This window comes from Camellia sinensis, chromosome 11 (genome assembly GCF_055761805.1).
Source record: "Camellia sinensis isolate YWXY chromosome 11, ASM5576180v1, whole genome shotgun sequence".
NCBI classification, from domain to species: domain Eukaryota; kingdom Viridiplantae; phylum Streptophyta; class Magnoliopsida; order Ericales; family Theaceae; genus Camellia; species Camellia sinensis.
This window is the reverse complement of record NC_138971.1, coordinates 78,087,305-78,102,097: the sequence shown is the minus strand read 5'-3', so window position 1 is coordinate 78,102,097 and position 14,793 is coordinate 78,087,305. Positions and strand designations below refer to the sequence as shown.

Below are 14,793 nucleotides of genomic sequence, written 5' to 3'. Positions count from 1 at the left end.
AAATGGAATTCGAAGACTACTTAAAGAAGCTATTAGGCAGCAGCCTCGTGACATCAGAAGGTGAAAAATGGTCAAAGTTACGGAAGTTAGCCAACCATGCTTTCCATGCAGAGAGCTTGAAAGTATGCTTCTACCAATCTTGTTTTTATTAGTTATTTATTATTATTATTATTATTATTATTATTATTAAATTATGGGTGAGAAAATATTATAAAAATAAAAAAATTGATAAATTAATTGTAAATCAGTAAATTGCAAGTTGGTGTATAGTGTAAATCATCTCCAGTTGCAAAGAGGGCACTGGTGTTGCATGCACTTCAATAACTTATAGTTTAATTTTCTCATTTCTAATTTTTATAATAGTTTTCCAATAAAGTTTGTATAATGCATCATTCTTACCAAATAATTTTTAATTTTTGAGAAATTACATATATGAAAATAGGAATTTTTGTGAATATGGAGTTAACAATACACAAACAATGGTGTATATGTACTGTGTAGAATATGATTCCGACTATGATCTCCAGTGTAGAGATAATGCTAGAAAGGTGGAAGCAACATGAAGGCGAAGAAATTGAGGTGTTTGAAGAGTTTAAAGTATTAACATCAGAAGTTATTTCGAGAACAGCTTTTGGGAGCAGTTATTTGAAAGGGAAAGACATATTTGAGATGTTGACGAAGTTGGGTATGATAACTTCGAGAAATGTTTTCAAAATCAAGCTTCCTATCCTCAGGTAAATTTATTTTGGTTAAATTTTGATCTTATTAACAGTGATCCTAATGTGATCAAATTTCAATACAATTGGATGTGGTGTTATACATGGAAGAAGTACTGCATTTGATGGGCTTGCAAGATATTAGTGTCAATGCTTCCTAAAATAAAAGTGGCATCAATCATATGACGTGGTCAATAAAATGCAAGGGACCACATTAAACAATATCCAAATTTATAAATCATAATTAGTGTGTTTGGTTTCAGTTTTGTGAGTTCAGTTTTTTAGAAATTGTGTTTTTTATTTTTTTTATTTTTTATTTTTAGTGAATATTTTAAAAATTTTAAGTTATTTTTTTATTTTTTTAGATGTACCTTACTTAGATATATCTAAATAGTAAAATATTTGTGAAAAATATTTTCAAAAAATAATAAATACACAAAAATATGAAAAATATACTAAGTTTTCATATATATTTTTAATATTTTTGGTATTTAGTAAATTTTTTAAAGATTTTTTTTTACAAATATTATAATTTTTAAGTGTATTTATGTTACGTCTGTTTAAAAATTAAAAAAATACTTAAAATATTAAAAAAAATCAGTGAAAATAAAAAAAATACGAAAAAGAAAAAATAAATTTTTTTAAAAAGTGTTTTATAAAACCAAAACCAAGCAAGGTGAATATTTTTTTTATAAATTAATCATTAGAAAATATTTTCCTCTAAATTTTCTTCTATTTCTTTTCTTTCTTATTGAAATAATATTATTTCATCAAGATAAAAAATTCTTACAATAGAATACAAATCTTCGACAAGAGAATTTTCTCCCAAAAAAAAAAAAAAAATGAAACAAGAGAATTCCAAATTCATTAACTTGCTGGGTTTCTGTTATTTGACTGACTAACTTTTTAGCTTTTCTTTCAATTCAGTGGGGATAACAATTAAATGTAGTTGATTTAGTTATTTAATATAATCTTGGGAGATGTGTCACCATTTTTTAAGTCAGGATGATTATCATATAAAAATTAAATTATTAACAAAAGAAAACGAGTGGTTAATTCGAGCATATCACTAAAGGCCTTGTTTGAGAATGCGATTTTTTTAGTTATGACATGGATAGGCCCACAAGGCACACGGCCCACGGTAAACCACCCCGAACCCAGTGCTTGGGGCCAATGGCACAACCCGGTTGCTTGGGTGACAAGGCCCAGAACAGCTGGAGCCCACCTAGGCATGAAGGGTCAACGGCATTTAGGCACACGGCAGGTGGGACACGGGCCACATCAGCAGACAAAGATCTGCAGAGTTATTATCACAACACATCACCATTAATGCAACCCATCACAGCATTTATTACGACAGCACTCCCCGCCGGAACAGAGCCTCCATCACCCTAAACAAGATGAGCTATGGCACAGGCTTTCGGCGGAAAAAGCACGTCACAAGAGACAGGAAAAATGATGACAAAAGGATATAAGCAAGGATAAGAGGAAGAAAAGAAGGTTAAGTTTCTCTCTCTCTTGATCTCTCGATATACAGTCTTTTCGTACTCTGCTCTTCTAATTCTTGCACCGGAGGGTTCACTGGGGGACTACCCCGTTCCCCCCCTGAACTTGCTTGCAGGTCATCTGGCGGAGCCCCCTTTTTGAGTCGGAGTCTGGAGAACCTGGGCCGGTCCGACCCATCCACCCGGGAATCGATACATCATCAGTTGGCGCCGTCTGTGGGAAGTTACTGGTTTATTCGCGCGGTAGTTGTGTTCACTACCGCCGGAGCCCTCCCTTCTCACTATCACCTCTCCTTTTTGCCCATCTAGGTGTATGGTCACGACTAGGTCCATGGCTTCTCACCACAATGCCTCCGGCCACCAAACAGACCCCTCCCACCCGATCAATCCACCACAATACATCATCGAGCTCACCAACAGCATTAACCGCATGGCCGAGCAAAACCAGGCCCTGATCAATGCGTTACTCCAAAGAAACCCCCCCGCTCCACCTCCAAACGTTCCACCCAACCAAGAAACAGCCCCAGACCATCTCGCTCCACAGCCCCCTCCACCTAACCCAGAAGGTTCGCAGCACCTTCCTCCCCAACATGAAAACATACCACCTCCACGCCCGCCGGTTGCAGTACTGACCCCTGAGGGGGAAGCTAGCAGCGTCCAGCCTCCATTGGCCGACCATGGCGACACCACCCCCCTCTGGGACGCTGAAATCCGAGCTATGAAACTCCAACTACAAGGGGTCATGCAGAACATCCAGCACAAGCCCTCGGCCACCGCCAACTCACCTTTTGTTGCCTCCATCCGCGACAAACCATTGCCTGCCAAATTCAAGATGCCTACCATTGACTCCTTCGATGGCACGACGGACCCAGTCGACCATCTGGAAACCTACCGCACCCTCATGGTCCTCCATGCCTTTCCTGATGAGATCATGTGCCGAGCTTTTCCAGTGACACTAAAGGGATCAGCTCGGCTGTGGTTTAGCCAGCTACCGGCGGAGTCCGTCTCCGCCTTTCAACACCTCAGTGACTCCTTCCTGAGCCATTTTATTGGAGCCCAGCGTCAGAGGCGCCCGGCCACCCAGCTCCTTAACATTCGTCAGACTGAGGGGGAGTCGCTCCGCAGCTTTGTCACCCGTTTCAATACCGAAGCCCTTCAAGTAGCAGAAAATGACGACAAGGTCATCCTCACCGCCTTTATGGCTGGCCTGCGGTCGTCTGACTTCCTCTTCTCCCTCTCCAAAAACCCCCCAACCACCATGGCAACCCTACTATCCAAAGCTCAGAAATACATGAATGCTGAAGATTCCCTGGCCGCTCGACAAGAGCCGACCCCTAAAAATCCGACTCCCAGAGAGAAGAGGAAAGACTCCGAGCCCAGAACCGCCCAGTATAATGACCACCCCCCCCGAACTGACCGATCGATTCCGACCCGACCGCCCGGTCGGTTCGAGCGGTACACCCCTCTCAACTCCCCTATGGGTCACGTCCTAAACCAGATCCAGCGGGACTACCCCCTCAAATGGCCCCTACCATCCCGAAACCCTTCCACCCGGAAAGATCAGTCCAAATACTGCCGTTTCCACCAAGACCATGGCCATACCACCGACGAGTGCATTAACCTCAAAGACCAGATCGAGACCTTCATCCGCCAGGGCCGTCTCAGCCGATTCACAGACCCCCGTCCCCCACAGCGACAAAGAACTGACCATCCCAGGAACAATCGCCGACGCACACCGCCCCGCAATCCAGCCCCACCAAACGAAGGCCACGATCGCCCCCCACCACAGCCTCGACCTCCGGGCAATCCCCCCCCACCAGTCGGCGAAATTAGAGTCATTTCAGGAGGCCTTGCTTGCGGGGGGCCATCCCGCTCCGCCCAGAAGGCAGAACTCAGAAAAATCAGACAAGGCTCAGACAAATCAGTAATGACGGTGGACCGACCACCCAAACAGTCAAAACAATGGATCGAACCCATCACCTTCACTGATACCGACTGTGCCGGAGTCCGTTACCCACACGATGACCCCCTTGTCATTTCCGCCATCCTCTCCAACTACAAAGTCAGACGAGTCCTCATAGACAACGGCAGCTCTTCGGACATCATCTTCCTCAATTGCTTCCGCCAACTCAAGGTTGGGGAAGAGAGCCTGTCCCCTCTCCAAACCCCTCTGGTCGGCTTCACCGGAGACCGAGTGACCTCCATCGGCTCCATCGATCTGCCTATCACCATCGGTGAGCACCCGCGGCAGACCACTAAGCTGCTCACCTTCCTCGTGGTCGACTGCCCCTCCGCTTACAACATCATCCTTGGCCGCACAGCCCTAAATACCTTCCAAGCCATCACTTCCACGTACCATCTGGCCATGAAATTTTCCACCGACCTCGGCGTCGGAACCGTCAAAGGCGAACAAACCACAGCCAGGGAGTGTTATGTCGCCTCACTCAAAGAAGTCAAGCTAAAAAAGGCCATGATCATCGAAGGGCTTGACGTCCGAGACGAGGACGAGCTGGTCAGAGGTGAACCTGTAGAGGAACTTGTTGAAGTCAACATTGATCCCACCAATCCAATCAGAACCGCCAAGATCGGCAGCCAATTACCCGCTCACCCGGTCACCCCCAGGCAAACGGCCAAGTTGAAGTCACCAACCGTTCCCTTCTCAAAATCATCAAAACCAAGCTCGAAGCTGCTAAAGGCCTTTGGGCCGAGGAACTGCCCAATGTACTCTGGGCTTACCGAACCACTGCTCGCACCCCCACCGGCGAAACCCCTTTTCGCTTAACATATGGCGCTGAGGCGGTTATCCCGGTAGAGGTCGGCCTCCCCACTCCTAGGGTTTTACACCCGGATCTGGCCTCAGCCGAAGAGCTCCATCGAACACACCTCGATCTAATCGAAGAGCTCAGAGAAACCGCTGCTGTCAGATTGGCTTCTTACCAGCAGAAAATGAGAACACACTACAACCGCCGAGTCCGACCTCGAGAATTCTCCGTCGGGGATCTTGTCTTACGAGAAGTGACTCTCGCCACAAAGAATCCAGCCGAGGGCAAACTGGCAGCCAAATGGGAGGGCCCCTACATCGTCAAAGCCCGACCACGACCAGGCACTTACCGACTCCAAGCCAAGGCCGACCTTACTGCCCTCTTAACCGAGCACAGAGATGTATTCGCCTGGACTCATTCTGACATGCCAGGCATCGACCCCTCCTTCATAACCCATCGCCTTAGCATCGAACCTCATTTTCGACCCCACCGCCAGAAGCAGCGCATCTTCCATCCGGAGCGCAACACCCTTATAGCCGCCGAAGTTAACAAACTCCTCGAGGCCCAATTCATCAGAAATGTGGACTATCCTAGGTGGTTGTCCAATGTGGTCCTCGTCCGAAAACACAATGGCAAATGGCGGCTTTGTGTCGACTACTCGGACTTGAACCGAGCATGTCCTAAAGACAGTTACCCCCTCCCTCGCATAGATCTGTTGGTCGACGCCACCGCCGGTCATCAAATGCTCAGCTTCATGGATGCCTTCTCTGGGTACAACCAAATCCTAATGCACACATCCGACCAGGAGGACACATCATTTATTACCGACCGCGGTACTTACCATTACCGGGTAATGCCGTTCGGATTGAAGAATGCTGGGGCCACTTATCAGCGGCTGGTTAACACCATCTTCCATCACCAAATAGGCCGGAATATGGAAGTCTACGTCGATGACATGCTAGTCAAAAGCAAATACTCCTCCGACCACCTCACTGATTTACGAGAAACCTTCACCACCCTGCGTAAGTACCAGATGAAGCTCAACCCAGAGAAATGCGCGTTCGGCGTAGGATCTGGCAAATTTTTGGGTTTTATGGTCAGCCAACGCGGCATCGAAGCTAACCCTGAGAAGATCAAAGCCTTGGTCGAGATGCAGTCACCTCGGACGGTCAAAGAAGTTCAGAGGCTCACCGGCCGAGTGGCAGCCCTTAACCGCTTCATATCCCGCGCGACAGATAAGTGCTTGCCCTTCTTCAAAGTCCTTCGGCAGACCTTTGAATGGACAACTGAGTCCGAAGAGGCCTTCCAACAGTTAAAGCAATGCATGGCTAACCCCCCCTTCTCTCTCAAGCAATCACGGGTGAGCCTCTCTTCCTCTACCTAGCAGTATCCGAAACCGCAGTCAGTGCGGCTCTCCTCCGAGAAGATGGCTCAGTCCAACGACCGGTCTATTACATTAGCCGAGCTCTCAGGGGCGCGGAGCAGAACTACCCCTTGCTGGAAAAACTATCCCTGGCCTTGGTCATTGCCTCTAGACGACTCCGCCCATACTTCCAAGCCCACTCCATAGTGGTCCTCACCGACCAGCCCCTGAAGAAGGTCATGCAGCAACCGGAACTCTCAGGCAGATTGATGCAGTGGTCAGTAGAACTCAGCCAGTTTGACATCTCTTACCGCCCTCGGACAGCAATCAAAGGGCAAGCTATAGCTGATTTCATCATGGAATTCACTAAACCGACCCCGACCACCACACCCCCGCCCTTACCAACTCTAACAGAGCCAGAAGATCCTCATTCCTGGACCCTCAATGTTGATGGGTCGTCCCGAAGAGAAGGAAGCGGTGCCGGCATCATCCTCACCTCTCCTGAAGGCGGTCACTTCAAATGTGCCCTCCGTTTCCTGTTTGAAGCAAGCAACAATGAAGCCGAATATGAGGCATTAATAGCAGGACTCCGCCTCGCCAAGGACATAGGGGTCAACCACCTCCGAGTCTTCAGCGACTCCCAACTCGTCGTCGGTCAAATGATGGGGGACTTTGACGCCAAGGACGATATGATGCGAGCCTACAGAGACCTGGCACTCCCTCTTGCTCGCCTCTTCAATACCTTCCACATCAGACATATTCCTCGGGCAGACAACTCCAAAGCAGACGAAATGGCTCAGTTGGCTTCAGCTGACCATCCTACTCTCAGCCATGACGTCCGCATAGAATACCTACACCACCCGGCCGTTTCACCGAGTCTACAAGCTATACAACACATTCAAAATGAACCTATCCCATGGGCATCCGACATCCTCCTATTCCTGACCACAGGAGCACTCCCAGAGGACCAGCAGCAGGCTTCCAAAGTCCGATCCCGAGCGTCCAATTACGTCATCATCGACGACATATTGTACAAACGCGGTTTCTCCCGGCCATACCTACGCTGCCTCAATCCAGCACAAGCAACTTACGTAATGCAGGAAATCCATGAGGGGATTTGTGGCAATCACTCAAGAGGCAGGTCCCTTGCCCAGAAGGTACTCCGTACTGGGTATTTTTGGCCAACACTCAGTCAGGATACGACTGATTTCGTGCTCAAATGCGACAAATGCCAACGCTTCGCCAACATCCCTCATGCTCCTCCTACAGAGTTAATCACACTCTGCAGTCCTTACCCGTTTGCCAAATGGAGGATTGACCTGGTCGGTCCCCTTCCCACCGGTCGAGGTCAGACCAAATTCGCAATCGTTGCCATCGATTACTTCACCAAGTGGGTCGAAGCTGAACCCCTTGCCACAATCACCGAGCGGAACACAACCAGGTTTATCTGGCAATCGATCATTTGCCGATTTGGCATCCCTCAAGCCATCATCTCTGACAATGGCAAACAATTCGATAACGCGAAGTACAGAAAATTTTGTGCAGATCTCCAGATCCAACCGTGCTTCTCCTCCCCCGGTCACCCCCAGGCAAACGGCCAAGTTGAAGTCACCAACCGTTCCCTTCTCAAAATCATCAAAACCAAGCTCGAAGCTGCTAAAGGCCTTTGGGCCGAGGAACTGCCCAATGTACTCTGGGCTTACCGAACCACTGCTCGCACCCCCACCGGCGAAACCCCTTTTCGCTTAACATATGGCGCTGAGGCGGTTATCCCGGTAGAGGTCGGCCTCCCCACTCCTAGGGTTTTACACCCGGATCTGGCCTCAGCCGAAGAGCTCCATCGAACACACCTCGATCTAATCGAAGAGCTCAGAGAAACCGCTGCTGTCAGATTGGCTTCTTACCAGCAGAAAATGAGAACACACTACAACCGCCGAGTCCGACCTCGAGAATTCTCCGTCGTGGATCTTGTCTTACGAGAAGTGACTCTCGCCACAAAGAATCCAGCCGAGGGCAAACTGGCAGCCAAATGGGAGGGCCCCTACATCGTCAAAGCCCGACCACGACCAGGCACTTACCGACTCCAAGACATGGAAGGCCGAGACCTGCCCCATCCCTGGAATGCAGAACATCTGAAGCGTTACTATCAATAAGTTCATATTTTTGTATTACCAATATTGTTGTGTTCCCCTTTTCTTTATATATAAAGCAAATTCCGATTGCAGATCTACACTGTCATAATTCAAATGTTTGTATGACGATCCCATAACATTGCCACCGACAGCAACTCAAAACTTCACAACCTCGGCCAGCCTCAGCACTTCAAAGCCTCGGCCAGACCGAGCAGTCAAAACCTCGCCCAGACCGAGCACTCAAAGCCTCGGCCAGACCGAGCACTCGAAGCCTCGGCCAGACCGAGCGCTCAAAGCCTCGGCCAGACCGAGCACTCAAAGCCTCGGCCAGACCGAGCACTCAAAGCCTCGGCCAGACCGAGCACTCAAAGCCTCGGACAGACCGAGCACTCGAAGCCTCGGCCAGACCGAGCGCTCAAAGCCTCGGCCAGACCGAGCACTCAAAGCCTCGGCCAGACCGAGCACTCAAAGCCTCGGCCAGTCCGACCACTTCAAAGCCTCGGCCAGTCCGACCACTTCAAAGCCTCGGCCAGACCGAGCACTTCAAAGCCCCAGCTAGACTGAACACTCGACCGAGCACTTCAAAACCAAACAAGGCTACATTTTTTCACACTTGGTCACATTTTTAAACTTCACCACAACACTTACTTGCTCTTACCTTCATGTTTACACGCTCACTCGTCCGTTTTGAAACCTCCTCATAACACTTACATTTTTCACATTCACTTTCAAATTTACACTTAACTGTCTAGCTACTACTTGTAACTTACCCTTTACCCTCATTTGTGGACTTTTACTGCACAAAATTTCTTACTCATTTTTACTGCACAAGGTTTTTATTCACTTTTGCTGCACAAACAGTCAGCTGCCAACAGACACAAAATAACATTCGTACACAAATTCATCTTAACCAAACTCTTCACGTATTTATTCATTCACTCATAGAATTACAATGTAAAAAAAAAAAAAAAAAAAAAAAAAAAAAAAAAAAAAACAATGCACAAAAATTACAATGTATACACTTAACCAAACCCCACAGAACACGCCCAGCTCTTCTTCTCCTTGGCTACTCTTCCTCGCTGGATGCTAGATCCTCTTCTTCAACGCCTTCGTCCAGGGGGGTCTGGGCCACATCATCTTCGCCTATTGTCACACTACTCAGGTCCAAGTCTGGAAACAGCTCCTCAGCTCTACGCTTGAACATTTTCCAACCACTGTCCCAGTACTCGGCCATTTCATGCTTATAGAAGTCGGACTGCTGGAAGCTTTCAATCACCTCTGATTCTGTCCTACCTCCAGCAGTCTTCATTGACGGGCCCAACCCCCCAGGCTCTTGACCAGCCAGACTCCTGGCGACAGCAGCATCCACCTCCATTTGAAATTCGGAGGATCCTTTATACTGCTCCACTGCTGTGACGCATAGATCAGGGTAGGCCGCCTTTTCAGACGCCGCCTTCGCCCTCCCCTCGTCCAGCTCCCTTTGCAGAGCCACCCTTCCAGCAGCTGCCGTCGCCCTCTCCTCTTCCATCCCCTTCCTCAGACCCTCTAGCTCCGCCGCCATCTTCACCTTCTCCATCTCCCATTCCCTCAGAAGCCTCCCCTTGTCCTCCTCTGCTCTGGTGCGCTCCTCCCCCAGCTCCTTCAGCAGGTCTCCAATTCTGGAGTCCGCTTCATCCTTCTGCCTGACCAGCTCTTCATTGCTGGTCATAGCCTCCTCATGCCTCTCGACCGCCACCGCGCAGGCCTTCTCGGACTCTTCCAATTTTTTGTGCTCACCAGCCAGTTGGAACTCCAGCGACACAACCTTACGGCGTGTGTCCTCCAGTTCCAACTTGACTGCTGGCAGGTCGGCATAGGCAGTCTCCCAGTCGGCACTATCCTCCCTCAACTTGGCCAGCTGGACCCTGACCTCCTCAGCCTTCAACTTGGCGGCCCCAGCTTTCCTGAGAAGAGCCCCCGCTAAGGTAGTCACCTCCATTTGGGCGGAGCATAACCCCCTCAGCAGGTCGGCCTCACTATACCCAGATGCCGCGCGCAGAGCTCCTTCGTCCACAATCCTCACCAGGCGGTCGGCTCCCGCCCTGGCTGGGCCTTCTTCTCCCTCCATCCTCCCAGCTACCGCGCGCGCATGATAAATAGCCGTGGCCACACGAACCCCCCCTTCCTGGGGGTCGGGCCTCCTCTGAACCTGTTCCCTCCCGCTCGACGCCGCCTCCCCCACCCCAGCCTCCGCTTGTACTGGTGGACCCACCTCCACAACCTCCACCGTTGGGATGATCTCCACTTCCTCTGGGGCGTCCTTTGCCGCCGACTCCTCTGCATCCGTTGGGGCCACCTTCGCCCTCTTGGCCCCAGACTCCTCTGCAGCCTCCTCTGGGGCCCCCCTCTTCTTCTTCTCCTTCTTTTTCTTCATGGCCGTCACAACCCCTCTGGCCTTTTCCTTTACAGGGTCTACAGGCGGCGGAAGCGGCTCAAAGCTACCCAAGTCTTTTTCCCCCAAAGGCCTAGGGCGCGGTCGGATCCTCTCCCGCGAGAGCGGTTCAGCCGGTCGGCCCCTCTGCGCCTCTATCAACTTCGCGGCCTTGGCCATAATGGCTCGATCCTCCATCTCCTGTGCTCTTCTCCTCTCTTCCAACTCCCCCCGGTCGAGGTCTCCACCTTTCGGCTGCGGTCCCAGCCCCGCCTCAAACAGTGCTGACGGCTGGACAAGATCGTCCCACCTGGCTTTCTCTCTCTCTCTCCACTCCCTCACTTTCTTCACCCTCTCTTCCGCCACCACCCCCAGCCTAGACTCCATCGACCGATTTGGCACCTTCCACATGGTGCGCACCCCCATCCCCCCATTAACTGACACGAAAAACCACCGTGGCCGCCACCCCTTGATCGACGTAGGCAGCCCCGCCACCAACCCCCTGCCCATCACCGCCTGTAGGGTGACCCACGTTTCTTGCTGCCCCGACGCTTTGTAACATGAGAAGAACTCGTCGATCGTCATGGCCTCTCCTCCATTCGCCTTAGGCCACGCACTCGCACAAGCCATCAGAATCTTCCACGCATTGGGCATCAACTGCCCCGGCGCTACCTCCAGGCGATTTAGCACATCAACCACCACTTGAGGCAATGGCAGCCTCAGCCCCCCTTTCAGCGCCTCCTCGTACAGGGAAAACTCCCCTGGCTTCACCATAGACGGCCTTTCCTCTGGCGTCGGCAACCGTAAATCTACCTCCGCCGGAATCTGGTATCGCTCCCTAATCGCCTCCAAATCCGCCACCGTGAGCGTGGATCTGTCCGCCTTAGTGTGCCACTGCCCCGACTCCACCTGGTTTAATGGCTTTGGGGCCAATATCAAGCCCGATGCCTCTGCCCTGTACTGCGCTGCTAACTCCTCCCCATCATCGTCCCCCAACGGGTCTACCCTCACGTTAACTACTCCTTCTTGTGCCATTTCTAGGGCTTGCTCACAAAACACTTCTGACGCAACCCCAAGAAAGTTGAGAGAATGCTACACAGATATGTCGCACGCCGTGAAAGAGTTGGATATTTTGAGTTCTTGTCCCACGGTAGGTAAAACGCATTATACCTAAAACCTACGGTTTTGCCCGTATTCCACGGATCCACATTAATTTTCACCCGTTTCAAAACCTTTCAAATCAACCGCCAAAAACGCCTTTTCAAAACCCCCCGTGACCTATCGCTTCATTTCCTGCTCCAACGCTTCATCTTCCCCCACGACACTGCCACGTGTATGGCCACGATGCACTGTCCCCTACCCTTACCCTGTCTTTTCCATTTTCACATCAGCACATTTTAGAACCCCACGCCACCCTGGTCGGCACACCTCACGGTCGACCCCTGCCGCTCGGCCACCCTCGTGGTCGGCCCACCTCACGGCCGACCCCTCCCGCTCGGCTACCCTCATGATCGGCACGTCTCACGGCCGACCTCTCCCGCTCGGTCACCCCCGTGGTCGCCCCGCCTCACGGTCGACCCCTCCCGCTCGGCCACCCTCGTGGTCGGCCCGCCTCACGGTCGACACCTCCCGCTCGGCTCTCCTCGCAGTCGGCACACCTTCCAGTCGGCCTCTCCACCCGTTTCACACTTCTCTCCCTTCTCACTATTCCCTTCGTTGGTCTAAAGCTGCACTCGGAAATGGGGGACTACTGACATGGATAGGCCCACAAGGCACACGGCCCACGGTAAACCACCCCGAACCCAGTGCTTGGGGCCAATGGCACAACCCGGTTGCTTGGGTGACAAGGCCCAGAACAGCTGGAGCCCACCTAGGCATGAAGGGCCAACGGCATTTAGGCACACGGCAGGTGGGACACGGGCCACATCAGCAGACAAAGATCTGCAGAGTTATTATCACAACACATCACCATTAATGCAACCCATCACAGCATTTATTACGACAGCACTCCCCGCCGGAACAGAGCCTCCATCACCCTAAACAAGATGAGCTATGGCACAGGCTTTCGGCGGAAAAAACACGTCACAAGAGACAGGAAAAATGATGACAAAAGGATATAAGCAAGGATAAGAGGAAGAAAAGAAGGTTAAGTTGCTCTCTCTCTTGATCTCTCGATATACAGTCTTTTCGTACTCTGCTCTTCTAATTCTTGCACCGGAGGGTTCACTGGGGGACTACCCCGTTCCCCCCCTGAACTTGCTTGCAGGTCATCTGGCGGAGCCCCCTTTTTGAGTCGGAGTCTGGAGAACCTGGGCCGGTCCGACCCATCCACCCGGGAATCGATACATCATCAAGTTAAAAGGTTATTAAAAAAATAGACAAATTATAAATATCTTCTCGAGTTTTGGTAAGAATATAAATTTTTCTTTGAAGTTTGAGAAATTACCCTGAAAGTCAAATTTTCATAACAAATTAGGAAAAATTAGGGGGGAATCTGTATGAAAATAAAAATCTCATGAGGCAATTTGTTATGAAAATATAAACCTCATGGGGGCGGGATGTAATTTTTCAAACCTCAGAGAGAATCTGTATTTTCACCAAATCTCGTTAGAGGTGTTTGTAATTTGCCCTAAAAAAATTAAAGTAAAAATTTAGCACGCTTTGTATGTGTCGAAAAAATTAAAGTAAAATCTAGTGTGTTTTGTATGTGTTTTTTTATATAACTAAAAAGCTACAGAAAAAGGTAAATTACACTGATAATTTTTATATTTTGATCATTATATTATTTTGGTCTTATAATTTCAATTGATTCGATTTTTATCATTAATTTATGATTTTATCTCAATTTAACAAATTGATTACAATTATTAATTTATTTTTTTTTATGAAAATACACACATGGGCTGCATATTAGAGGCAAAATTATAAATTTTTATCAACTCTATGAGTTAATCTCAATCAATTCAGTAATTATTTTTTGTTAAAAATTATAATGATGTTATCAATTGAACTAAATTGACATAAAAATCAAAATTAAACATGAAAGTGCATCAATCAAAATAACACAGGAGGCAAAATATTGGGAAGATCAATGTAATTTATCCCAAAAAAGTCATTCACAAACATCACTATGCTTGGTTTTGAGTTTTTTAAAAACATTTTTCTTTTAAAAAATTTCAATCCGTATTTTATATTTTTAGTGGGCTTTTTTTTTATATTTTAATCATATATATATATATATATTTTTGTGGGTTTTGATTTTAGATCCACTTAATTTGGATACACTTTCAAAGTAAAATATTTGTGAAGAAATATTGTAGAAATTCAATAAATACAAAAATGTAATGAATTTTTATATTTAGTAAATTAAAAAATACATATAAATTTTGTACTTTTTAAGTTCATCTAAATGAAGTAGATCTCAAATATTAAAAAGTACTAAAAGTAAAAATAATGGATTAAAAATTCAAAAAACTATTTTTAACACTCAAACGAAACAAATTTATATATATCTATATTAAAAAAAATAAAAAACATAGGGTCAAAAAATTTAAACTTCCAAAAAAGTCTGTTCCTAACTAGGGTTAAATATAAATTTTACATTACGCTTAAAATTGGATTGAAGTTGAATTTTCATTCTTTCTAAGATTTCAACTCATAGTTGTCTCCTCTAGGCTCTAAGTTTGTTTTCAGAGATAAAATGGAGGGAACTCATAATTATCTCCTCTAGACTCTAAGTTTGTTTTCAGAGATAGAATGGAGGGGACTCATAGTTATCTCCTCTAGGCTCTAAGTTTGTTTTCAGAGATAGAATGGATGAGATTAATAATGAGGGATTAATAGTGAGGAATTGTTAAATTATTTTTATATAAAATAATAAAACAAATAAAAATATATAAAAAATT

General features: G+C 47.8%; 1 protein-coding gene and 1 pseudogene across 1 annotated transcript; both read left to right on the top strand.

Annotated features, from left to right (window-relative positions):
• Positions 1-2: 2 nt before the first annotated feature.
• On the top strand, positions 3-738 carry LOC145802431 (cytochrome P450 CYP749A22 pseudogene; annotated as a pseudogene).
• A 6,270-nt stretch (positions 739-7,008) lies between these two features.
• Positions 7,009-8,604, top strand: LOC145802430 (uncharacterized). Its single transcript, XM_082895144.1, has 2 exons — positions 7,009-7,503; positions 8,572-8,604. The coding sequence occupies exons 1-2, from the start codon at positions 7,009-7,011 to the stop codon at positions 8,602-8,604; spliced, it is 528 nt and encodes a 175-aa protein (XP_082751270.1).
• The last annotated feature ends 6,189 nt before the right edge of the window (positions 8,605-14,793 follow it).